Source organism: Oncorhynchus kisutch, linkage group LG1 (assembly GCF_002021735.2).
Source record: "Oncorhynchus kisutch isolate 150728-3 linkage group LG1, Okis_V2, whole genome shotgun sequence".
NCBI classification, from domain to species: Eukaryota; Metazoa; Chordata; class Actinopteri; order Salmoniformes; family Salmonidae; genus Oncorhynchus; species Oncorhynchus kisutch.
In genome coordinates, this window is record NC_034174.2 from 68239344 (window position 1) to 68265801 (window position 26458).

Consider the following 26458-nt stretch of genomic DNA (forward strand, 5'->3'; position numbering starts at 1 on the left):
GGACATATCTAAACTATGATCCACCCACTTTATCATTCACAGGTGAGAAAGGTCTGACTGCGACCCGAGTCCTCGCCAAAACGAGGTAAGAAACGCCCACGCCCATAGAAAGCCCGCCCCTCTTATACTGGCTCTTGGCTACTTACATTTGAGTAATGTAGCAGAAGCTCTTATCCAGAACAATTAGGGTTAAGTGCCTTGCTCAAGTACACATCGATTGATTTTTCACGTAGTCTGGTCAGGGATTCGAACCATCAACCTTACGGTTACTGGCCCAACACTCTTAACTGCTAGGTTACCTGCTGTCCCTGTAGCATTTTAGCTAAGCCTAACCCTTTTCCTGACCATAACCTTATTATCCTATCCCGCTACATGAATTATCCTAACCTGCTAGTTAATTATTCTAACATGCTACATTAGTTCTCCTAACCTGCCACGTTAATTATCCTAACCTGCTAGTTAATCATTATAACCTGCTACATTAGTTCTCCTAACCTGCCACATTAGTTATCTTAACCTGCTACATTAGTTCTCCTAACTTGCCACATAAATGATCCTAACCTGCTACATTAAGTATCCTAACCTGCCACGTTAATTATTCTAACCTGCCACATGAATTATTCTAACCTGCCACATTAGTTCTCCTAACCTGCTACATTAGTTCTCCTAACCTGCCACGTAAATTATCCTAACATGCTACATTAATTATCCTAATCTGCCACATTAGTTCTCCTAACCTGCTAGCATTTTAGCTAAGCCTAACCCTTTTCCTGATCATAACCTTATTATCCTATCCCGCTACATGAATTATCCTAACCTGCTAGTTAATTATTCTAACATGCTACATTAGTTCTCCTAACCTGCCACGTTAATTATCCTAACCTGCCACATTAGTTCTCCTAACCTTCTACATTAGTTCTCCTAACCTGCCACGTTAATTATTCTAACCTGCCACATGAATTATCCTAACCTGCCACATTAGTTCTCCTAACCTGCTACATTAGTTCTCCTAACCTGCCACATTAATTATTCTAACCTGCTACATTAGTTCTCCTAACCTGCTACATTAGTTCTCCTAACCTGCTATGTTAATTATTCTAACCTGCTACATTAATTATCCTAACCTGCCACATTAGTTCTCCTAACCTGCTACATTAGTTCTCCTAACCTGCCACGTTAATTATTCTAACCTGCTACATTAATTATCCTAACCTGCCACATTAGTTCTCCTAACCTGCTACATTAGTTCTCCTAACCTGCCACGTTAATTATTCTAACCTGCTACATTAGTTCTCCTAACCTGCCAAGTTATTTATCCTAACCTGCTACCTACATTAGTTCTCCTATCTTGCCACGTTAATTATCCAAACTGCTACTTTAGTTCTCCTAGCCTACTACTTTAGTTGTCCTAACCTGCTACTTTAGTTGTCCTAACCTGCTACATTACTTATCCTAACCTGCCATGTTAATTATCCTAACCTACTACTTTAGTTCTCCTAACCCGCTTTAATAATTCTCCTAACCTGCTAGAACAAGGAAGTAGCCAGGTGCCAAAAGAAGAGGTGACAGGGTTTCTCTGGGCATTTCAACCCGGGGCGGTTCACCATATTGCAGGTAGGTATTTGTGCCTCACACCCCATGTATCAACCAACAACATCATAATGTGGTAGGAGAAATAGGGTGGGATTTGGAGGGATGATCATGCATATTGATGTGTTTGATTTGGTGAATTATCACTTTCTATTGTCAATTGCCAAAGAATAAACTACCAATACTTTAGCACCATAGTCAAATATCTAACACTTATCTCCAGAGGCAGACCTCACCCAGGCCAATACATATTGCTATTAACAGATCTGTTTGTTATTTAACCATACTGGATGGTTAGGCTTGGGAAGGAGAGAGGAAGGGGTGTTGTGACAGAAGGTGAGCATCTGGTCTGAGAGAGTAGAGTATGTGTGGAGAAATGCAGGAGTCTTGCCTGTACCTGCCCTTCCTGTGATTTTCTGAGCCAGGTCACAGAAGGCTTGGGGGCTGGAGGGGGGAGGGGGGGGGGGGAGACAGTAGAAGCTTTGAGACTTTTAGTTGTTGGGAAGAGGGTTGTAGAAAGGTCTGATCTGCAGCCACTCTGAAGGTGGGCTGGTGTCAATAAAGATACACTAATGATGCTGTAGGAGCATTTCTTCATCAATGTGATTGAAAACCTCACCATGCACTGTACACTTTAGCATGTATTAAAAACTAGGTAAACATTCGCATGCATTTGACAGACCCTGGCCGAGAGGTGCTGTGACAACTCAGTTCAGGTCAATAGTCACTTTACCCCTACCTACATGTACAAATTACCTCGACTAACCTGTACCCCGCACATTGCCTCAGTATTCCCGGTATATGGCCTCATTATTTTGTGGTATTTTTTACTTTTGTTAATTTAGTAAATCTTTTCTTAACTCTATTTCTTGAACTGCATTGTTGGGCTTGTAAGTAAGCATTTCCCAGTAAGGTCTACACCTGTTGTATTCGGCGCATGTGACAAATCTACACACCCTAGGTTTACACCAAGTGCATAGGGGCCACTGAATAACTCATAGCACAGACCACACTGGTTATTTTAGAATGTGCTTGAGTGGAAGTACATGGAATGAAAGTCTGAGACAGGTCACAGTTTATTTCTCACTCCCAATTTCAGCTTCCCTAAACCAAGTTAACTCTACCCAGAGAGGAAGAGACAACGAGAGAGGGTTTACACCCCTGTCAAACTTAGTCCACAATAAGCAGACCACCTTCCTTCCTACTTTTTGGACTCAAACAAAAACAGGTTTCTGTGCAGGGAATGCATTTAAACATCAACTCAGATCATCATTCCTCAAATCATACTTCTCTTTGCAAAACCAAGGCTTAGAAGGCACTCTACCACAACCACCGCTTCCTCTAAGCAGGCACACCTCAAACAAACTGAACAAGGGTTATGAAGAGACAGGGGAAAACAGCCAATCACATGTTTCAATGAATCAGTTAACACAGACTAAATTAGGAGCACCTGGGCTAGTGCATGCACAGTAATAATAGGGCAATCATCACACCTGTGACATATTTATACAACTTTTTGTCACGTCATGAGAGAAGAATGAATTTCCAAAGGCTGTGTTTATACAGGCAGCCTAATTCTGATATTTTTTTCCACTAAATTTGTTATTTTGACCAATCACATCAGATCGTTTCACATCAGATATTTTTCAGATCTGATTGGTCAAAAGACCAATTAGCTGGCAAAAAAAGAAGATCAGAATTGGGTTGCCTGTGTAAACGCAGCCAATTACAGACAGCCAGGTAAGGTGATATGACATGCCTCACAAACCGATCTGGTTAAAAAGCACACAAAAAAGATTCCGCGGGTAAGAGTATGAAAACTAGCCCCAGGCATGACTCACTAATCCCCAAACAAACATGTACCAATCTGTTTCTACAATTCATAAGGAGATACTGTCTTCCACTTCCACTTTCTCAGTTCCCCAATGTAGGCATTTGTGACTTCTCTACCTAATATGGTCAAAGAGGGCCAGAGAACGAGTGAGTGAGAGAGAGAGTGGTAAGGGAGGTGTAGTTCTTTGTGCTTGTTCTGTGGTGTCAAGTTACTTTTACAACCCCATCCCCCTCTCCTTCAATCAGCCTGGCATCAAAGATGAACAGATAGGCTTTCGAGGAGGCGGGTAGGCGTGTCGCAACAGTTGACACTAAAGTGAAAGCGAGCCACCAGCCACCACTGTCACATGAACATATACTTATTACATATGGTATCTGCAGTCCAGGGTAGAACTCATTTTGTTCAACTGCAGGGGAGAGATATTATGCAGTTAGATTACCTGAGATTACACCAGCCATCTTGATAAAACCAACCTGATTTACAGTTTAAATGTAAGGAGAAATTTGTCTGTCAAACAGTAGTTCACTTCTTAGTATTTGGTGTGTGTGTGTGTGTCACTTCACTCTTAATATCCTGTTAGTCAATTTTGTACCACCACAGTGCATGGTTTGATGTAACACAACATAGGTCATGATGTAACATCCTGTCATCGGCTTCTGGACAACGTAGGACAAAACAGGTTAAAAAGTGTCATGGGACTGTTAATGGCTTCAACATACCATGTAGAGGTATTAGTGCAGTAGGACTACAAAGAGCAATACAATGAAAACCTCCAGAGTGAGAGATTACATTATATCCCTTTCACAAGCATCCAAAGACTGTTATTGGAGGGAATTGTCATGTCCAGTCATGTAATGTGGTTGAGTAATTTCACTGAGGGGGAACTGCAGACGCAGCACCCAGAGATGTGGAGCTGAGGCTGGGGTGGAGCGAGAGGGTGCAAGGATGAGCCACTTCTGGACGTGTTTCTGCACATCCACCTCTGCTGTGTAGAGACAAGGAGGTGTGATGCTGGCAAACTATGATTCAGTAGAGCAGTGTTGGGGGTGGTTCTCATCACGTTGAATGAACAGGGCTCCCTCCTGTGGACAACTTCAGAAACTACAGGTACAGTAAAAGCAAAGTTACCGGAGAGAAATCCTCTCCTCTACCTGTTATAAAACAAAAACAATGTTTGCATTACAATTTAGATGTATTATTCAGTATGCATTTGAACATTTCTTTAAATTGAAATGACATCCCATACCATCCTGTCTCCATAGGGCATCTTAAGGAAGATGCAAATAAAACAACCTCCTTTCCAAACAAGGAATATTATTTATTATATTATTATATTCATCAGTGCAAAATAGCGAAACACAATCTAATAAGAAAGGACAGTATAGTTCATTATTCACGTCTGTAATTAGAATTCTCCATTAGGATTTTTTTCCTTTTTGTTCAGTGTAAAAAAAAGGGCAATTTTTTTTTAAAAGCCAGTGGTTAAAACAAAAGAAATAAAAACTAAAATTGGCAACAAAAACATTTCGGTGCACATTTGAATGGATTTAGGAAGGACATCTCTCAGGTGAAAAGAGTCCTAGTTTCGCAGCAGAAAAACATTGACATAGAAAGTATTTATTATATACATGAGTATTAACAGGTGTAAAGTAGGTATAGTGTGTATATATAGTTATTACTAAGATTAGACTAAGTTACTCTGTGACCATTTGAGAGGTTAGGGCAGGGGTGTCAAACTCATTCCATGGAGGGCCTAGTTGATGTGGGTTTTTGGTTTTTCCTTTCAATTAAGACCTAGACAACCAGGTGAAGGAAATTCTTTACTAATTAGTGACCTGAATTCATCAAGTAAAAGGAAGGAGCGAAAACCCACAGACACTTGGCCCTCCGTGGAATGAGTTTGACACTTGTTGGTTAGGGAGTACACAGGACCCCATGCAAGCATTAGGCAAGTAGGGAGAGGAGGGGGGTTTCTATACTAAAAGGTCCATTGGCAAAGTCTCCCCTCCATTGTTTTTAAACGGTTAATTTCAGGTTAAAAAGGCATTGTTATCCTCTGCTTGGAACAAGCAGAATACAGTGGTAGCAAGCATGGTGGAAACCAATGACACACACACCTCTCCACTACACAGTTTCATCTCCCTACTTCAACTTCCAATAATATACACTGAACAAAAATATAAAATGCAACATGTAAAGTGTTTCATGAGCTGAAATAAAAGATCCCAGAAATGTTTAATATGCACACAAAAAGCTTCTCTCAAATTTTGTGCAAAAATTGGTTTAAATCTCTGTTAGTGACCATTCCTCCTTTGCCAAGATAATCCATCCACCTGACAGGTGTGGCATATCAAGAAGCTGGTTAAAAAGTATGATCATTACACAGGTGCACCTTGTGCTGGGGACAATAAAAGGCCACTAAAATGTATAGTTTTATTACATAACACAATGCTACAAATGTCTCACGTTTTGAGGGTGTGCAATGCTGACTGCAAGAATGTCCTCCAGAGCTGTTGCCAGAGAATTTAAAATGTTAATTTTTCTACAATAAGCCACCTCCAACATTGTTTTCGAGAATTTGGCAGTACGTCCAAACGGCCTCACAACCGCAGACCACACCAGTCAAGGACCTGCACACATCCAGCTTCTTCACCTGCGGGACTGTCTGTATTTCTGTCTGTAATAAAGCCCTTTTGTGGGGAAAAACACATTCTGATTGGCTGGTCCTGGCCCCCCAGTGGGTGGACCTATGGCTGCTCCCCTGCCCAGTCATGTGATTTCCATAGACTAGGTCCTAATGAATTGCAATGGACAGATTTCCTTATATGAACTCAGTAAAACTTTTTAAATTGTTGTATGTTGTGTTTATATTTTTGTTCAGGATACATCCGTCTTTCTACTGTTTGTGCGCGTCAGCGGTTTTGCACCTCTTTCATTATCAGCCTTTTACATATCTCTCTCCTTCTCCATTCAACATCAATACTACTACTAGCAAATAAATTGTAATGACACACACCTTTCCAACTTCCATCCACGTAATACCATCTGTGTCTTAACAGAGAACAATCAATAAGAACCTCTCCTGATTATGGACAGACAGGACATGCAGACAGACAGTCTGAATAGGGCCAAAGCATTGGAGCTGAAAGCTTTAAAGAGACCAGGTTTTTAACTTCAACCAAGTACTAATGTGTTCCCTGTGGTATGAGGGACACACTTTAGTCACCCCAATAAAAGTATTTCAGCTTTGGCAGGAGTGGAGTGGTGGGAGGGGAAACAGAGTGGAGGGGTCCCAGTTGAGTCCATCTTCAGATTGGAGAGTGTCCATTCATGGTTCAAGTCACACTGGACACCAGTGGTCCAATGGCTTACGGGGTTAAGGGTCAGGGGTTAGATAGCCCTCCAACACTGTTCCTGGAGAGCGCTCATGTAGGTTTTCACTCCAACCCTTGATGTAACTAACCTGATTTATTTGATAAACCAGCTAATTATTAGAATCAGGTGTGGTAGATTAGAGTTGGGATAAATAAGTATTTGTTGAGCTACAGTAGCTGCAGAAATTGCCCGACCTCCAACATTCATCTTCCACCTCCTTAGTTTTTGGACACAGAGCCGGACTCATATCTCTTTTCCTCCCTGCCTTTCCCTCCTTCCTTTCTCATGGTTCTTGGACCCAAAGTCTGTCTCTTTCTCATATTTCCTCTCCTCCTGTCAGCAGTCGGAGAGCTCGGAGTAGGTGTTGGCTTCACCTTCTGTTTTCCTCCGCTGGCGGACTGACTTCTCATCCTAGAGGAACAACACACAGACAGTCACTACTAACAGCAGGGTGTGTGTGTCTATGATGTTGATATGGAGTCTGTGTTACACGTACCGCCTGGAAGACTCCGTTCTGACCCCACTCTCCCGGGGAGAGGTCATCGAGTTCCTGTTCCCCCTCTTCCTCCTCCTCCTCTTCTTCCTCCTCCTCCTCTTCTCTCACCGTGTCCATCCCGTCCTCCTCATATTCCGTCAGACAGTCCGACTCGTCCCCCGCTGGGGGACACACAGACACAGTAATGCGCTATATGAAAGAGACCAGCCCTACCGTAGCTCTAGCAACAAGACTGAAGATTGCCATGTGATGCACTACATGACCGAAAGTATATTTGTCAAACATCTCATTCAAAAATCACAGGTATTAATATGATGTTGTGACTTGTTGGAAAAGTGGCATCCTATGACGGTGCCACATTGAAAGTCACTGAGCTCTTCAGTAAGGACATTCTACTGCCAATGTTTGACTGTTTGAAATAGCCGAATCCTCTAATTTGAAGAGGTGTCCACACCTAGGTATATATAGTGTCTCTCTCCAGGTATATTCCTATCGTAAAGGAGCTACAATTTAAGTAAAGATACATTCAATATATATTTTTTAAAGGTGACCAGAGCCCGTATTCAGTCTCAGAGTAGGAGTGCTGACCTAGGATCTTTCCATAGAAATCTTATTCATTATGATCTAAAAGGCAAACCTGATTCTAGATCAGCAATCCTGCTCTGGAGCTCTAATTATTATTTTATTGCAGGACACTTGGAAGAGTTAGGACACAGTAAAGAGGGAAACGGAGAGGGTAAAGAGGGAAACGGTAAAAGAGGGAAACGGTAAAAGATGGAAACGGTAAAAGATGGAAACGGAGAGGGTAAAGAGGGAAACGGAGAGGAAAGGCTCAAACCCTTATCGCCATGTCAGCAAGGCTACTGCTGCCAGACTTCGGTACATTTTCCACTTTATAATAGCCTCTTACCCTCAGCAGCGTCAGGATCGACGTAGGTCTGGACCGGCTCAATCCTGGACACTATCTCAGCCAGGTCAGTGAAGTCTGACCCTGGACACGTATAGGACTGGAATACAAACAAGACAATGTCATTATGGTACGAGAATGTTAGAATTTGTGTAAAAATGTAATAACGAACACAGCTTAAAACAAGAGAATGTCATGGGAATGTTATAATAACGTTAGATAAATGTTATGTTAGGAGAAGGTCATAATGTAAAGACTGTTATAATAACGTTAGATAAATGTAACTGTGCTAATGTAAAGTGGAGCAGCTGTGAGAGGGTGAATGTAAGATTGGTGATGCGTGTGTGTGTGTGTGTGTGTGAGACTCACGTCCGTCTTGGTCTTGCTGTCATTGTAGTCTGCCGAGCGGTGGTCCTTGAGCATGTTGTCGATGATGTCACCACGGGCCCATCCGGTAAAGAGCAGCTTGCCGTGCTGGTAGCCCACATCCTGACAGAGAGGACAGGTTAGCCTGGGGTAACATACCATGTGGTACAGTAACAAGCTACCGCAGCAATAGAGTCTGGTGGACACCAAGCTTCGAAGATGGTCTTTTACCGTGTGATTTGTTAGCTATGAACAGGAGACTGTATTTTACCAAAACTTAATGTCAGTGGTTATCTAAAATTACATACACAGTTGAAGTCGGAAGTTTACATACACCTTAGCCAAATACATTTAAACTAAACTTCTCACATTTCCTGACATTTAATCCTAGTAAAAATTCTGTCTTAAGTCAGTTAGGATCACCACTTTATTTTAAGAATGTGAAATGTTAGAATAATAGTAGAGATAATTATTTATTTCAGCTTTTATTTCTTTAATCACATTCCCAGTGGGTCAGAAGTTTACATACACTCAATTAGTAGTTGGTAGCATTGCCTTTAAATTGTTTAATTTGGGTCAAACGTTCCCGGGTAGCCTTCCACAAGCTTCCCACAATAAGTTGGGTGAATTTTGGCCCATTTCTCCTGACAGAGCTGGTGTAATCGAGTCTGGTTTGTTGGCCTCCTTGCTCACACATGCTTTTTCAGTTCTGCCAACACATTTTCTATAGGATTGAGGTCAGGGCTTTGAGTTGGCCACTCCAATACCTTGACTTTGTTGTCCTTAAGCCATTTTGCCACAACTTTGGGGTCATTGTCCATTTGGAAGACACATTTGTGAACAAACTTTAACTTCCTGACTGATGTCTTGAGATGTTGCTTCAATATATCCACATCATTTTCCTTTCCTCATGATGCCATCTATTTTGTGAAGTGCACCAGTCCCCCTGCAGCAAAGCACCCCCACAACATGATGCTGCCACCCCAGTGCTTCACGGTTGGGATGGTGTTCTTCGGCTTGTAATCCTCCCCTTTTTCCCTCCAAACATAACGATGGTCATTATGGCCAAACAAATATATTTTTGTTTCATCAGACCAGAGGACATTTCTCCAAAAAGTAAGATCTTTGTCCCCAGTTGCAAACCGTAGTCTGGCTTTTTTATGGCGGTTTTGGAGCAGTGACTTCTTCCTTGCTGAGTGGCCTTTCAGGTTATGTCGATAAAGGACTCGTTTTACTGTGGATATAGATACTTTTGTACCTGTTTCCTACAGAATCTTCAGAAGGTCCTTTGCTGTTGTTCTGGGATTGATTTGCACCAAAGTACGTTCATCTCTAGGAGACAGAATGCATCTCCTTCCTGAGCGGTATGACGGCTGCGTGGTCCAATGGTGTTTATACTTGCGTACTACTGTTTGTGCAGATGAACGTGGTACCTTCATGCATTTGGAAATTGATCCCAAGGATGAACCAGACTTGTGGAGGTCTACAATTTGTTTTCTGGGGTCTTGGCTGATTTCTTTTGATTTTCCCATGATGTCAAGCAAAGAGGCACAGAGTTTGAAGGAAGGCCTTGAAATTCATCCACAGGTACACCTCCAATAGGCTAATTGACATCATTTGAGTCTATCAGAAGCTTCTAAAGCCATGACATCATTTTCTGGAATTTTCCAAGCTGTTTAAAGGCACAGTCAACTTTGTATGTAAACTTCTGTGCACTGGAATTGTGATAGTGAATTATAAGTGAAATAATCTGTCTGTAAACAATTGTTGGAAAAATGACTTGTGTCATGCACAAAAGTAGATGTCCTAACCGACTTGCCAAAACTATAGTTTGTTAACAAGAAGTTTGTGGAGTGGTTGAAAAACAAGTTAACGACTCCAACATAAGTGTACATAAACATCCGACTTCCAACAGTAACACAGAAGTGATCATGAATGTAAATACACTTTGAACATATCCCAGAGCCTGCATAAGGAGACGAGACCGAGGTGTTGAGAGGGAATTGTGGAACTCACGTAGATCTCGTCAAACTTGCCGAAGTCCATTGTCTTGAAGCGGTCGATGGGTGGTCTGATGTACTCACAGTAGGCACTCTTCTTAACCACTTCCAGCTGACGTACACACGACACATAGGCCAGCCTGGACTGGATCTCTGCCATGTCTGGAACCTGGGTGGGTATAGACGATAGTGTGTAGGAGTGTGTGCGCGTGTGTCGGTGTGTGGGGCCCATCTGCGTTGATCATCATACCTTCACTTTCTCTGCCCAGGGGTTGATTCGTTTCCACAGCAACCACCAGCCCGACAGGCTGTCGCCGTAGTTACAGAGGTCCGTCTCGTCCTGGCTACCTACGTCGATGGCGATGACAGTCTTGGCGCCCATGTTCCTCGCGATGTCCGCTGTGGGACGTCACGTTGTGACACACACACACACACACACACACGGACGTACACGAGCCGGCAGCAGGGACGATAAGGAAAACCCAGTCTGGGGTTAATTCCTAATAGGAACCTTGTCCTTCATATACTTTATTACCATATTCAAACTCACTCCACCAGAAACAGACATCCCAATTGGCTGGATTATCACTCACTGGATAATCACATCAAACTTCATTTAATTTCCAGTTTTATACAGTGCATCTACTCATGTTGATGGTCCCAATGTTTGGGTGAATTCTTATCTCCACGTTGTGTTCGTTCCTGCATGGTTGATAATGCAGCCTTGGTGTGTGTTTATGGTGCGAGTCCCAGAGAGGGTTTGAGACCAAGTACCCTGTGAAGGGTGCAGGTCTCACCAGGCCACTCCACAGTGTTGACCCAATGTGTTTAGCCTAGCGGTTTAGAGTGTTGGTCCAGTAACACAAAGGTCGCTGGTTCGAATCCCCGAATCCCCTTGAGCACTCCTGTAAGTTGCGTCTGTTAATTATTAAATGACAAATGTAAAAATGAACCAAGCCTAAATGTATATCATTAGCGTTAGTTCTATGGGTACTAGCTATCTAAACCCACTGTGAACACTAGATGGTGGCTATGGCATTGCGCCTCCTCTGCCTATTAGAATGTGACTAGTCATTGCTTTATCCCGATAGACACTGGGTCCAACTCTGTGGGTGTGTCCACCCAAAACATCAAATAATCACACGTATCGTAAACCTCGAAGTCACCCGACCATGTTGCACAAACCGCAAGGAGATTCCACATCTAAATGAACCTAAATCACCCAAAATAGAGAAGGATGATGTTCAACTTCATCAGGGTTTGTGAAACATGGTTTTGTGAGTCACATTTTTTTCCTGCACGTTACAATGACAACTTCCAGAGGAGATAAGAGTAGCATAGTAGAAGAGATAGACATTTGAGTAGTTATGCAGAAAAAAAATTGTTTCAAATTGTCTTTCTTTCCAGTAGGAATGCAACAGGCAATCCATACATCCATTTGGAATTACTCCCAGGTTGGTAACAGCCTAATGAATACTAGTTTGTTGAGGGGCCTGATACTGCGTGTCGTCTTCATACTGGAAGGGAATGTACTGTCAGAGCCGACTGGTGTCTTGTAAGTCACTGATTAGTTTTATGGAATTGAGAAAGCTAACTGTATATCGTTTTAAAGCTCACAACTCTATCAACACCCAAATAATCTGAGGAACACGGTATGTCCCATACCTTTAGATGTTCTCAGCCAGTAAGACACCAGGAAGCCTTACTGACAGACACATAGCATTCTGAAACTCTGTTGATTTAGTGCAGATTTAAAAAGCTTGTGGATACTGGACAATGGGATACTTTGTACCGCCAGTGTCCACCATCACTAACACACTTAACGCTCTGTGTTGTATTTACTCCCATCTGATAGGTAAAGATTGATCCTGAGCTGAAAGCATGTTACGGAGCAATTTCAAATACACTACGGGGATCATTTACATATTTGTTTTCCCTCTCAGTCAATTGCCTCTATGGCTATATTTTGAGCAAACATTTCGACAATGGAAATGATTTGAACGCTCATTCCCACTGCTCAGATGGTAGAAAATGCAACTGAATTCTGTCAAACTGTCATCTCCACCTTCGTCAATGACAGCCCCTACTTACCCATGGACGATCTCTCACCCCCCCCCCCCCCCCCCTCAACTAAAATAACTCTGAAAAATGTCCTACTACCCCCTCCCTCCTCCCTCTTTCCTATTCTCCTCATCATCATCTACTTGCCTGGCAGGTTGTTGATGTAGCCCCCGTCCATAAGCAAGTTGCCATCTTTGGGGTCGCAGAGGGGCGGCAGGTACCCTGAGAGGGTCATGCTCGCCCTCACATAGCGCCACAGTGACCCTGTGAGCCACACCCAGGGGGGGGAGGGGGAGGGGGGAGGGGATAACATCTCAATAATGTTGGCGTAACTTCAGGTTGGTCATGCGTTTTGGCAGCAGACCACGGCCCCAAACCAAAGGGTGCCATCCCAATTGGTTAACCCAGAGGTGGATAACCGTCCAAGGGTTAGCCACGGGATGTGAATGTAGTGCTGCCCAACCTCTCAAATCGCTTCTGCATCCCCTGAACCACCTTACCATGCACAGAGACCTGTGTGTGTCAGGTCTAGGCACAGGGTACAGGGGGTAAGGGTGCAGCCACAGAGTATCAAGGGTTGGTTCGATCTCCAGACTCTGTCCCCAACCACAACCTTATGCTCCCTGTGAGTTAACCCTTGTGAAAGGTTATCGAGCCAAAGTGAAGCTTTTGCTTTTAGAACCATTTATAAAATAATTGTGTCTGTTTTACAGCACTTGGTGAAAACATACAAAAACCACCAAAAATACAGGTATGAGGAACCTTTTAAACTTCGCCTTCAGTTCCCTGACTCCTCAACTAGACACAAGGAGCACAGGGGGTTGGTAGTCTGGTCACAGCATTTGGAGATCTCTCAGACACTAGTGAACATGTTAGGGGAAACCAGCCAGCCCTGCCCAGAGCTGTAGTCCTGTAATACCACTCCGGACCAGGAGAGGGCAGGGGGGAGGCTGGGCGCTGCATGGATTGGAAGGAGAAGGAGCACCAGAGGAAGAGAAGGATGCTGCTGTGTGTGTGGGTGGAGTTTGAAGGGGACATAGGAGACTGAAGAATTTCAATGTGGAATCATTGAACTGAACTGTTCTGGACTTAGAAGTACTAACAAAAACACAGTCACCATTTTCAGCCCACTTTTAATTTGAGGCTTCAGTCAAGCCTTTCACTGAGTGATGGAACTGGATGAACTGTATGTTCGTCTATGGGCATTGGTAGGATCCAGAACACTTTTGGCATCTCGCTAGAAAAGGCTAAAGGGAAACGGGTAGCATCAGCAACACTGTCATCAATATATATGTAAAGAGTAAATATATAGATGCGTACAGTACACGGACACATGCACATACATGGACAGGGGGAGGTGTAGCTGCTGGGGGAGGGGGGGGGGGTACAAATAGTTGACATAAGCCATTTATAAGCACTGCTCGGTATGACGACATGGGATCAAGCGATGGACGAATGGGCAGACAAATGGACAGAGAAAAAACCCGACTACAGACCCACAATTAAAAAACAAACATGAAATAGCCTATATGGTGACCTTCTCTGACCTCAACACAAAACCTTTATTTCCCGACACCATAGGATCAGCTTCAAAACCCTGAAGAGAACGCTACATGTTGTGCTCCTATAGCTAGGTCGATACGCAAAAAAGCTATAACCTATGGACCTACACTGACAAACGAGTGACTGAGGCCCAAGCTTTAGAACGTGGGAAACGACAAGCAGCAAGCTGCGTGGAAAGGCCTCAGGGAAAAGCCTGTGTAACATGCTCAGGAAGAAGCAGACAAGTAAGTGTACACTTGGTGTGTAGTATACCAGCCAAGTGCAGGAGAACTTGGGAGATGAAGTGGAGGAGCATGGAGAACCAAAAACAGGGAGGGGGGCGGGGCACCAAAAGCAGGACCATCATGCACCTCTCTGTCTGACCCATGGATATGTACCTGCATGAGCAAAGCCTCACTGCCAATCTGGAGGCATGGAGAGGGGCTTACTGACACTGGGGGGCGGGACAAAGCCAATTCGGAACTGACTTGTGTAGGAGTGTGAACTATTGAAGCCAAATTGAATAGAAAAGTATTGGTGTTAAGAATGGGTGGTTCTGGGTGTAGGGGAGCGAAATATTGCATCCCCTCCACTCACATACCGAAATATACACTGTATTAGCCTAACTTTCCTTCCAAACCATGGGTTCCCAATGTCCGACTGGTCAGGTGGGGTTAAGGTGAGACGGAACGTGGGAAAGAGGGAGGGGGAGGGAGGGAGTGGTCGATTGTCGGTCGTTTCAAAAGAGCTTAAGGTAGAAGTTGCCCCTAACCCCAGATCTGGGATCAGATGACATAACCCCAATCCTAACAACCATCAGGTGGGTGAAAATAATATGACCCTGTATCAGTGGTCAGGAGCAACTTCTACAACTCCTTTTGGGGTTAAGGGGTGAGACGGGGGTCGGAGTTTGAACTATGAACTCTGACCTGGGACATTGTTAACATAGCAACCATCCACAAGCAGGTGGCCATCCTTGGGGTCGCAGAGGGGAGGTAAATAGGGGGTGTAGGAGGCACTCGCTCTAACATAGCGCCACAGCGAGCCTGTCAGAATGGAAGATGGAGAGGAGACATCAAACATGGACAGGGAGAGGGAGGCAGAGCCAGAGAGAGAGACAAAGGAGAGAGGAGAGATTAGGGTTCCAAATTGTCAGAAACTTTCCCAAAGTTCCCATATTTGTTGATTCTGGGAAATCCTCCAACTGGGATTTTTGAAAAACCTGAGAACTTTGGAAAGTCTCTGTAAATGTTGTAAACCTAGGAGCAAGACCGAGCTAGGAGATAGACAGATGTATATATCGAGAGAGAAGGGGACAGAAAAGAGTAGGAGGGGCAAAACATGTCCAGAGCTCTCGACGTATACAATCTAGAAACGTAATTGTATCTGACGTATACAATATAAAACCCTCAGTGAACCTGGTCAGGTAACATAAAGCAACGTTTCTAGAACTAAAAGAGATTGCACAGACAGGACTGTAGTTCGTTTTTAAAATACAGATAGAAAATAACCAAATATCGTCACAGCATTAATATTACAGTGAATTCCAAACTAATAGCTAAGTGGTGTTGTCCATTTACTCTCCTAAACCACTCAAAGGAACCATGTATTAGTTCCCGAAACCTCATTGGAAAATGGAGACCTGCATACACTGGGTGCACAAAACATTAAGAAAACCTACTCTTTCCATGACATAGACTGACCAGGTGACAGCTATGATCCCTTATTGATGTCACTTGTTAAATCCACTTCAAAATCAGTGTAGATAAAGGGGAGGAGACGGGTTAAAGAAGGAATTTCAAGCCTTGAGACACAGATTGTATACGTGTGCCATTCAGAGTGTGAATGGGCAAGACAACAAAAATGTAAGTGCCTTTGAACGGGGTCTGGTAGTAGGTGCCAGGCGCACCGGTTCGTGTCAAGAACTGCAACGCTTCTGGGTTTCACGCTCAACAGTTTCCCGTGTGAAATCAAGAAATGTCCGCCACTCAAAAAGGACATTCAGCCAACTTGACACAACTGTGGGAAGCATTGAAGTCAACATGGGCCAGCATCCCTGTGAAACGGTTCTAACACCTTGTAGAGTCCACGCCCCGACGGATTGAGGCTGTTCTAAAGGAAAAATAAAGGGGTGCAACGCAACATTAAGAAGGTGTTCCTAATGTTTTGTACACAGCCTGGGAAAGAGTGGAAATGCACTATCAACAGCCACAGTCGTCCTGTTCGGTGTTTAGTTTAGAGTGTTAGAATTATTATTAGCTTGGTCAGATAGCAGCCGGCAACAAACAAGATTACTACAAAATGCACCAACATTCTCAGAGAGAGTGATAGAGGGAGGAGGCCAGTGAAAGAGAGAAGTAAGAGTTAGAAAAAGATCAAAAAGGAAGATTGAGAAAGATCCATCTCCAAGCCGGGGAGAGTTAGCTAGCACACACGACGCAGGATCTAGAAACTTGATGGCTATGTCCGTACTCTAAAAGCCGCCATCTTGAAATTAAGCTACAGGTCAAAGCGTAACATAAAAAGTCTAAATGATGCCAAATTTACACAACGTCAAAGAGACCAACGTTCATTGGTTGGCTTATGGGAACATGGGGTGTTGCATAAACCAAATAGTGTCACCACCAACTCGTAAAGTCCTTGCGTTACAAATGCGCCAACGGTGCAACTTCCTGTTGAAAAACTGAGGTTGGTGTTTAAAACTGGCAACTTTCTCAGAGCTGCAGAAAAGCAGAAAAACTACGGGAAGCGAGGGAGGGATGGAGGGAGAGGCTTTAGGGTGCGGAGGGGTAAAGCAAGGGAAGAGTGTTCTGGATCCTACTTGTTGACACGGACAGGGGTGGAAGGATCAGCGACTAGCAACACTACACTATGCCTATAGTACACTAGCCTGGTCCCAGATTTGTGCCATCTACCCAACAATGACCATACGAGTTGGCAAGATGGCAAAACAGATCTGGGACCAGGCTAATAGTAAGCCAGAACAGCAGATGGTGAAAGTGTCCCCATATAAGCAAAGGGAAGTCATTAGGGAAGTCACTGTGGCATGGTTTGTTTGGTGTTGTTTTAAAGACATGTTTTAAACATGAAAACAGATGTCAGAAAGGTAGGAGGAATAACCTGAGAAATAGAGCAATAGAGATGAGCAGTGGGAGTGTACTAGGCTGTGTCAACAGGAAGTGACATCACACTAGGGAGGAGGAAGGAGATAGGTAAATAGAGAGAGCATCGTAAAGCTTTGCTCTCGCCATTAGTAAACATGCCAAGTGCAGACAAGCATTTAAGATATAACTGGAGGACCCCACAACCATGACACCCCAAATCCAGGAGGATTCATTTGCCCATGTGGCCAGAAATCAGTACATAAATAACGTGAACTAATATACATGACTTTTTATAAATCCCTTTGCTCTTACAAACTAGTGGACATTACCGGTGATAACAAAAGGCACGCAACATGTACCAACACTGGATTTGGGGGTAGGCTTCCTTCCATAAGCCAAAGGTTGTGGCCTTTGACCCCAAGAGGTCAGCAGGGGTCATACTCCCAGCCTCTAGGACTATTCTAGCTACAGTTAGTGGTCGTGCATCTCACTCAGTCAGTCATCCCATACATAAACAATCCATATATTAAGTGTGAGTCAATGGATGAACATAACAAACAAGCAGGGAAAAGAGGACTTTCAGTGTACCAATTGTATGACCCCCCCCCCCCCCCTATTAATATTATACAGCTGAAAGGCATGCAGAATCTAACCAATTTCTCTCAAACTCCTAATTATAACGCAGAGCGATCTTAAGGTGAAGGCACTAACTGGAAGTCGCTCTGGATGAGAGCTAAATGACCCAAATGTAGGATTTTAATCTCATAACGCATACTCCAAATTAGCCAGCTGTTATCGGCAAACGCCGAATGACATTAGGAATGCATGATCATGTCAATCCCACGGTAGTTCGAGCGTACCAGCGTGAGTGGATTGAGTTAAATAGTGTTACATATGGAGTATATCTCTAAATAAACTACATATCTAACTTGTGTGTGTGTTTATCTGACTGCATGAGAGTTATCCTAACAGCTACATCCAATTTCTACTCAAAATCACGCAGAACTAGGACAATTACTTCTGTAGTGTTTTCAAGGCAACTTAAAATATCTAGTCGTCCATTTCTAAACAGCGATAGAGCAGAGGGGGAGGGGCCAGCGGTTAGCTGCCTGTCACTCACCGTCTTGGTGCACACGCATGGCGGACGCCGTGATGTCAGTAGTCACGTTGAAGTAGGGCAACCACAGGTCCTGATGGTTACATAGACCACACATTCCATATGAATTGGGATAAGGAACGTTCAGATGGATATATATTACGTAGAACAAATATGCCTCTCCAAAATGTGGAGCAGGTATCAACGGCTGCTCTATTCAAGACATTTCTATCTGCAACTGTTCACAAGGTTTGCCTACTGGCCCAGTTTCCTTCACAGACAGACATCTCCAGTAGCACTGACAGACAGTGTGACATCTCACCTCAGCCTGCTTGTCCTGGAACACTTTGGAGATGCTGGTGTTGAAGGCGGCACCAGTGAACATTGAGGTGATGGGATAGGTCAGGTCAAGGATGGTTTTGAATACGGAGTTCATCGCCTGTAGGGAGGGAGGGAAGGAGGGAGAGACAAAAAGGTTCATATTGAGCGTGTCTGAGATCAGTCGGACCGCACAGAATCACTGATCCACAAATCACCTCGCGTCCCACATGACCACTCATCAAATCAAATCAAATTTATTTGTCACATACACATGGTTAGCAGATGTTAATGCGAGTGTAGCGAAATGCTTGTGCTTCTAGTTCCGACAATGCAGTAATAACGAACAAGTGATCTAACTAACAATTCAAAAAAAAACTACTGTCTTATACACAGTGTAAGGGGATAAAGAATATGTACATAAAGATATATGAATGAGTGATGGTACAGAGCAGCATAGGCAAGATACAGTAGATGATATCGAGTACAGTATATACATATGAGATGAGTATGTAAACCAAGTGGCATAGTTAAAGTGGCTAGTGATACATGTATTACATAAGGATGCAGTCGATGATATAGAGTACAGTATATACGTATGCATATGAGATGAATAATGTAGGGTAAGTAACATTATATAAGGTAGCATTGTTTAAAGTGGCTAGTGATATATTTACATCATTTCCCATCAATTCCCATGATTAAAGTGGCTGGAGTAGAGTCAGTGGCATTGACAGTGTGTTGGCAGTAGCCACTCAATGTTAGTGGTGGCTGTTTAACAGTCTGATGGCCTTGAGATAGAAGCTGTTTTTCAGTCTCTCGGTCCCAGCTTTGATGCACCTGTACTGACCTCGCCTTCTGGATGACAGCGGGGTGAACAGGCAGTGGCTCGGGTGGTTGATGTCCTTGATGATCTTTATGGCCTTCCTGTAGCATCGGGTGGTGTAGGTGTCCTGGAGGGCAGGTAGTTTGCCCCCGGTGATGCGTTGTGCAGACCTCACTACCCTCTGGAGAGCCTTACGGTTGAGGGCGGTGCAGTTGCCATACCAGGCGGTGATACAGCCCGCCAGGATGCTCTCGATTGTGCATCTGTAGAAGTTTGTGAGTGCTTTTGGTGACAAGCCGAATTTCTTCAGCCTCCTGAGGTTGAAGAGGCGCTGCTGCGCCTTCTTCACGATGCTGTCTGTGTGAGTGGACCAATTCAGTTTGTCTGTGATGTGTATGCCGAGGAACTTAAAACTTGCTACCCTCTCCACTACTGTTCCATCGATGTGGATGGGGGGGGGGGGTGTTCCCTCTGCTGTTTCCTGAAGTCCACAATCATCTCCTTAGTTTTGTTGACGTTGAGTGTGAGGTTATTTTCCTGACACCACACTCCGAGGGCCCTCACCTCCTCCCTGTAGGCCGTCTCGTCGTTGTTGGTAATCAAGCCTACCACTGTTGTGTCGTCCGCAAACTTGATGATTGAGTTGGAGGCGTGCGTGGCCACGCAGTCGTGGGTGAACAGGGAGTACAGGAGAGGGCTCAGAACGCACCCTTGTGGGGCCCCAGTGTTGAGGATCAGCGGGGAGGAGATGTTGTTGCCTACCCTCACCACCTGGGGGCGGCCCGTCAGGAAGTCCAGTACCCAGTTGCACAGGGCGGGGTCGAGACCCAGGGTCTCGAGCTTGATGACGAGCTTGGAGGGTACTATGGTGTTGAATGCCGAGCTGTAGTCGATGAACAGCATTCTCACATAGGTATTCCTCTTGTCCAGATGGGTTAGGGCAGTGTGCAGTGTGGTTGAGATTGCATCGTCTGTGGACCTATTTGGGCGGTAAGCAAATTGGAGTGGGTCAAGGGTGTCAGGTAGGGTGGAGGTGATATGGTCCTTGACTAGTCTCTCAAAGCACTTCATGATGACGGATGTGAGTGCTACGGGGCGGTAGTCGTTTAGCTCAGTTACCTTAGCTTTCTTGGGAACAGGAACAATGGTGGCCCTCTTGAAGCATGTGGGAACAGCAGACTGGTATAGGGATTGGTTGAATATGTCCGTAAACACACCGGCCAGCTGGTCTGCGCATGCTCTGAGGGCGCGGCTGGGGATGCCGTCTGGGCCTGCAGCCTTGCGAGGGTTAACACGTTTAAATGTCTTACTCACTTCGGCTGCAGTGAAGGAGAGACCGCATGTTTTCGTTGCAGGCCGTGTCAGTGGCACTGTATTGTCCTCAAAGCGGGCAAAAAAGTTGTTTAGTCTGCCTGGGAGCAAGACATCCTGGTCCGTGACTGGGCTGGGTTTCTTCCTGTAGTCCGTGATTGACTGTAGACCCTGCCACATGCCTCTTGTGTCTGAGCCGTTGAATTGAGATTCTACTTTGTCTCTGTACTGGTGCTTAGCTTGTTTGATAGCCTTGCGTAGGGAATAGCTGCGCTGTTTGTATTCAGTCATGTTACCAGACACCTTGCCCTGATTAAAAGCAGTGGTTCGCGCCTTCAGTTCCACACGAATGCTGCCATCAATCCACGGTTTCTGGTTGGGGAATGTTTTAATCGTTGCTATGGGAACGACATCTTCAACGCACGTTCTAATGAACTCGCACACCGAATCAGCGTATTCGTCAATGTTGTTGGCTGACGCAATACGAAACATCTCCCAGTCCACGTGATGGAAGCAGTCTTGGAGTGTGGAGTCAGCTTGGTCGGACCAGCGTTGGACAGACCTCAGCGTGGGAGCTTCTTGTTTTAGTTTCTGTCTGTAGGCAGGGATCAACAAAATGGAGTCGTGGTCAGCTTTTCCGAAAGGGGGGCGGGGCAGGGCCTTATATGCGTCGCGGAAGTTAGAGTAACAATGATCCAGGGTCTTTCCACCCCTGGTTGCGCAATCGATATGCTGATAAAATTTAGGGAGTCTTGTTTTCAGATTAGCCTTGTTAAAATCCCCAGCTACAATGAATGCAGCCTCCGGATAAATCGTTTCCAGTTTGCAGAGAGTTAAATAAAGTTCGTTCAGAGCCATCGATGTGTCTGCTTGGGGGGGGGATATATACGGCTGTGATTATAATCGAAGAGAATTCTCTTGGTAGATAATGCGGTCTACATTTGATTGTGAGGAATTCTAAATCAGGTGAACAGAAGGATTTGAGTTCCTGTATGTTTCTTTCATCACACCATGTCACGTTGGCCATAAGGCATACGCCCCCGCCCCTCTTCTTACCAGAAAGATGTTCGTTTCTGTCCGCGCGATGCGTGGAGAAACCCGCTGGCTGCACCGCTTCGGATTGCGTCTCTCCAGTGAGCCACGTTTCCGTGAAACAGAGAACGTTACAGTCTCTGATGTCCCTCTGGAATGCTACCCTTGCTCGGATTTCATCAACCTTGTTGTCAAGAGACTGGACATTGGCAAGAAGAATGCTAGGGAGTGGTGCACGATGTGCCCGTCTCCGGAGTCTGACCAGAAGACCGCTTCGTTTCCCTCTTTTTCTGAGTCGTTTTTTTGGGTCGCTGCATGGGAACCATCCCGTGGCGCTGGTTGTAAGGCAGAACACAGGATCCGCATCGCGAAAACATATTCTTGGTCGTACTGGTGGTGAGTTGACGCTGATCTTATATTCAGTAGTTCTTCTCGGCTGTATGTGATGAAACCTAAGATGACCTGGGGTACTAGTGTAAGAAATAACACGTAAAAAAACAAAAAACTGCATAGTTTCCTAGGAACGCGAAGCGAGGCGGCCATCTCTGTCGGCGCCGGAAGTTGGCGTCATTATGTGGTCAAGACGAGTGATCCTGTGTCTCGCCATGCTCAAACTGATCCCCTCTAATATGCTACATGTCACCTGACAAAGGAACGTGTCAAACGGTCAGATACAGGAACAAGAGAAGTGCATGATGGTATAGCGGTGGGAGAATCAGACCTTGGACCACTCGCGGGCTCTCTGCTTGGTGCGCACCGCACTCCTCTCCTCGGCGTACAGCGCCCCGATGAACGACCCGATGGACGTCCCGCCCACGATGTCGATGGGAATCCCTGCCTCCTCCATGGCCTTGATCACTCCCACATGGGAGCAGCCTCTGCGAGAGTGACAGAGAACAACCAATCAGAGAGGAGGAAATTCACTCTCTGTTTTGAGGACTAAAGAGACCAACTTTGCCTGCATTTCTTCCACTCCTTGCATTAATTTGAAAAGATCTGAAAGAACAAGACTAATTTGATACTACAGATACACCGAAGGACATTAAGGTTACAAGAAATCTTGATAATAAATCAACAGGACTTCTCACGCAAAGAGCTGTGGTCCCATGACTGTCATTGAAAACATGCATTTGATGATGTACATTCTTTACTCCACACTATCTACTACTTGATCATCTACAAAAGAGAGTCTGGCACAAAAGAGAGGTGCTCCTATAAAAACCAAGTCCACTGACCTGGCTCCTCCTCCTCCTAGCACCACAGCGATGCTGTTCCCAGTCAGTACCCGGGCCAGCCGAGAGAAATCACTGTGTCTGTCCGCTGTCTTCTCAAACACCTTCTCATACACCTCCCTCTGCACAAACACACACAAAGTCCAATTCAGATGATAATCAGAGCGCTTGAAACGAGAGCTTGTTCAACTATTCAGACTTGGGCCTGGTTAGTGACAGTTGCTATCCACCGAAGCGCTGTAATTGGTTGGTAAGCTTGTCAATGGATCATTTCCCCAAGACGGGCTGGGATTCCCAAAGCCTTTGTAGCTAAAGCACTATGTTATTTCTCATGAAAACCAAAACTCATGTTACTCGTAGAACAGCAAAGTGCTTCATTTTGAGCCGTCACACCGTGCGGGATAAAACAAAAACATATATATATATAGAATGGATTAAGAGGACATGCTCAACAGGCTATTAATGTATATATAGAAAACATTTTCTTGCAAACAGACTAGCCTCCTCTCTTACCACATCGTCAGAGCTCTCTTTACAACTGTCCTCATCCTCCATTTAATGGAGGAACACAATCAGATGTGGGCAAATGTCGGTGTGTAACGAATGAATAAACGAATTGAAAGAAAAAAGACAAAACAAACTAAAGTTAGGAAGAGAGAAAGTTTTTAAAAAAGAAACTAAAGAAATCATGGCATCTCCCCAGCGAGTCGCACCAGTTTTGAGGGGCTGCGTCGTGAGAAGACCCGGCGGGGGCAGCGGAGGTGGAGGTGTCCGGAGCACCAGCTCCTCATGTTGAGCCACTCTACGGTCCTGGAGGGCCCCGAGCCGTCCTCTTTATGGAGCAGCACCAGCTGTTTCAGGGCCCTCACCGCAGTGTTCTCCAACATCTGCTCTAACTAGAGGAGAAAGAAAGAAAGAAAGAAAGAAAGAAAGAAAGAAAGAAGAAAGAAAGAAAGAAAGAAAGAAAGAAAGAAAGAAAGAAAGAAAGAAGAAAGAAAGAAAGAAAGAAAGAAAGAAAGAAAGAAAGAAAGAAAGAAAGAAAGAAAGAAAGAAAGAAAGAAGAAAGAAAGAAAGAAAGAAAGAAGAAGAAAGAAAGAAAGAAAGAAAGAAAGAAAGAAAGAAAGAAAGAAAGAAAGAAAGAAAGAAAGAAAGAAAGAAAGAAAGAAAGAAAGAAAGAAAGAAAGAAAGAAAGAAAGAAAGAAAGAAAGAAAGAAAGAAAGAAAGAAAGAAAGAAAGAAAGAAAGAAAGAAAGAAAGAAAGAAAGAAAGAAAGAAAGAAAGAAAGAAAGAAAGAAAGAAAGAAAGAAAGAAAGAAAGAAAGAAAGAAAGAAAGAAAGAAAGAAAGAAGAAAGAAAGAAAGAAAGAAAGAAAGAAAGAAAGAAAGAAAGAAAGAAAGAAAGAAAGAAAGAAAGAAAGAAAGAAAGAAAGAAAGAAAGAAAGAAAGAAAGAAAGAAAGAAAGAAAGAAAGAAAGAAAGAAAGAAAGAAAGAAAGAAAGAAAGAAAGAAAGAAAGAAAGAAAGAAAGAAAGAAAGAAAGAAAGAAAGAAAGAAAGAAAGAAAGAAAGAAAGAAAGAAAGAAAGAAAGAAAGAAAGAAAGAAAGAAGAAAGAAAGAAAGAAAGAAAGAAAGAAAGAAAGAAAGAAAGAAAGAAAGAAAGAAAGAAAGAAAGAAAGAAAGAAAGAAAGGAGGCATGGTTAGATACAGGATGAGATGCAGTCAAAACTAGACTGCTTTAAAAAAATAATCTCTACACATAAGCTTAAATATGAGGTTAATGTATAATTTCACAACTAAAGTTTTAAATTGAACAAACAAATGTAACTAGGCAGCTTGTAAGTAGAGTAGCTTCAAAAGTCAACCCATCCTCCAATTGAGCCCCACCCAAATCATTCTCCAGCTCTTCACCCCGTCCCCCCTACCTGTCCCAGCGCAGGTTCCTGTTCCCCCAGGCCCACGATGAGGATGCAGTCAGCCTGTCTGATGCAGCGCTGGGTCCAGGGAGTCATACTGCTGTCTGTCTGGTACAGGACTATCCTGTTGATGTCCTCCTGCTGGGCCAGCCAGCCAGACAGACGGTACTCGTGGATACTGTTGTGAGGGGAGAACGAGAGTTTAGAACAACCAACTGGTATGGATACTGCAGAGGGAGAGAGGAAGAAGAGAGAATAAAAACAGACCTATCCAGAGCGGAGGCCCCCAGTCGCTCTCTGATGATGTCACTGGTCAGCAGCAGGGCAGGTCCTACACATCAAGGACAAATAGAAATCGGTTTAATATTTCAGAGAGAACAATTGATGGATATAAAATTGGATATCATGGTCGCTCAATGTGGCAATTTAGTTGACAGAACAACTTTGTGTCCACAGAATCTAGTCACATTAGGCAGATGTTTCATATTAGCCAATAGTGATTACAAGACGTTCAAGTCATAGTCAGGTTTGATCGACAGTTGCTATGCTAGTCTCTAGAGGTGTGTACCTATGGCGCTGAGGGCGTGGCTGAGCTCCAGGTTGAAGGCGTTGATTGGCACCTCGTCACAGATGGGCAGTACGGCCACAGTGGACAGGTTACTGGCCGGGTTGGTGACGTCAGGGCTGGACGCTACGCTGGACCGGCCGAGGGCAGAACCTGGGGGGGGGGGGGGTAGAAATGGAGAGAGAAGTACATGGCTTTATCTAGAGGACAAAGAGGGAAAGTGTGTGTATGCATACAGTACATGCCTGTGTACACACACACACACACCTGAGAATGGTCCGCGGGCCTGTTGCAGGTTCCCCAGGATCTTCTGTCCCAGCAGGTGGATCAACCTGGTGACCACCTGTGGGTACCTCCTCTTGATGTTGTTGAGCGTTCCCTCTGGTAGCTTGACCAGCTCTGTGTCTCTGACCGCGTGGACCGTGGTGGCTCTGGGCTGTCGGGTCAGAGCCTCAACCTGGGGAAAACAGGAGGAGATCGTAAGAGCTCCAAAACCATGGGATTTAAAAAAGGTATAGAGTCCCCAATGATCTAATACAACCCAAATATACACTATAAACACATAGGTCTAATATAAATAAATTAGGTTGACTTTATTCTGAATATTAGCTTTATAAGCTAATATAGTGACAACATATTCTGCCTTTACATGGAAGACCAGAACGATGAGAGCTGTAGAAATGGGCCAAAGTCTCACCACTCCTATGAGGTCTCCTCGACCGTACTCTCCTACCAGCTCCTTCTTCCCGTTAGCTTTACGTATAACAGAACGTAGACGTCCGTTCAGAACTATGTAGGTGCAGTCCGACTGGTCTTCCTGCCTGGTGATAGGACGAGAGGAGGTGGAGGACAGTCAGTTCAGTCCCCCCCCCCCCCCCAAAAAAGAGTTGTTTGGT

The 26458-nt window shown here is 44.4% G+C and overlaps 1 protein-coding gene across 6 annotated transcripts in view; it reads right to left on the bottom strand.

Moving 5' to 3' along the window:
* Nucleotides 1-4721: 4721 nt before the first annotated feature.
* Nucleotides 4722-26458, bottom strand: part of LOC109909493 (neuropathy target esterase) — a 39992-nt gene continuing 18255 nt past the window's right edge. Inside the window, exons 18-36 of one of the 6 annotated variants that reach the window (XM_031831317.1) lie at nucleotides 26260-26383; nucleotides 25830-26019; nucleotides 25566-25715; nucleotides 25265-25328; nucleotides 25007-25175; nucleotides 23804-23986; nucleotides 23604-23639; nucleotides 23094-23212; nucleotides 22580-22736; nucleotides 18694-18810; nucleotides 18396-18465; nucleotides 15101-15217; nucleotides 12777-12893; nucleotides 10819-10967; nucleotides 10585-10737; nucleotides 8572-8691; nucleotides 8206-8302; nucleotides 7296-7456; nucleotides 4722-7210 (exon numbers count right to left, since the gene is read on the bottom strand). In XM_031831317.1, coding sequence (XP_031687177.1) covers nucleotides 7136-7210; nucleotides 7296-7456; nucleotides 8206-8302; nucleotides 8572-8691; nucleotides 10585-10737; nucleotides 10819-10967; nucleotides 12777-12893; nucleotides 15101-15217; nucleotides 18396-18465; nucleotides 18694-18810; nucleotides 22580-22736; nucleotides 23094-23212; nucleotides 23604-23639; nucleotides 23804-23986; nucleotides 25007-25175; nucleotides 25265-25328; nucleotides 25566-25715; nucleotides 25830-26019; nucleotides 26260-26383 — 2368 coding nt within the window. In that variant the 3' untranslated portion in view covers nucleotides 4722-7135. The remainder of the gene's footprint in view (nucleotides 7211-7295; nucleotides 7457-8205; nucleotides 8303-8571; nucleotides 8692-10584; nucleotides 10738-10818; nucleotides 10968-12776; nucleotides 12894-15100; nucleotides 15218-18395; nucleotides 18466-18693; nucleotides 18811-22579; nucleotides 22737-23093; nucleotides 23213-23603; nucleotides 23640-23803; nucleotides 23987-25006; nucleotides 25176-25264; nucleotides 25329-25565; nucleotides 25716-25829; nucleotides 26020-26259; nucleotides 26384-26458) is intronic. The other 5 variants (XM_031831320.1, XM_031831321.1, XM_031831322.1 and 2 more) reach the window with 5 other exon arrangements.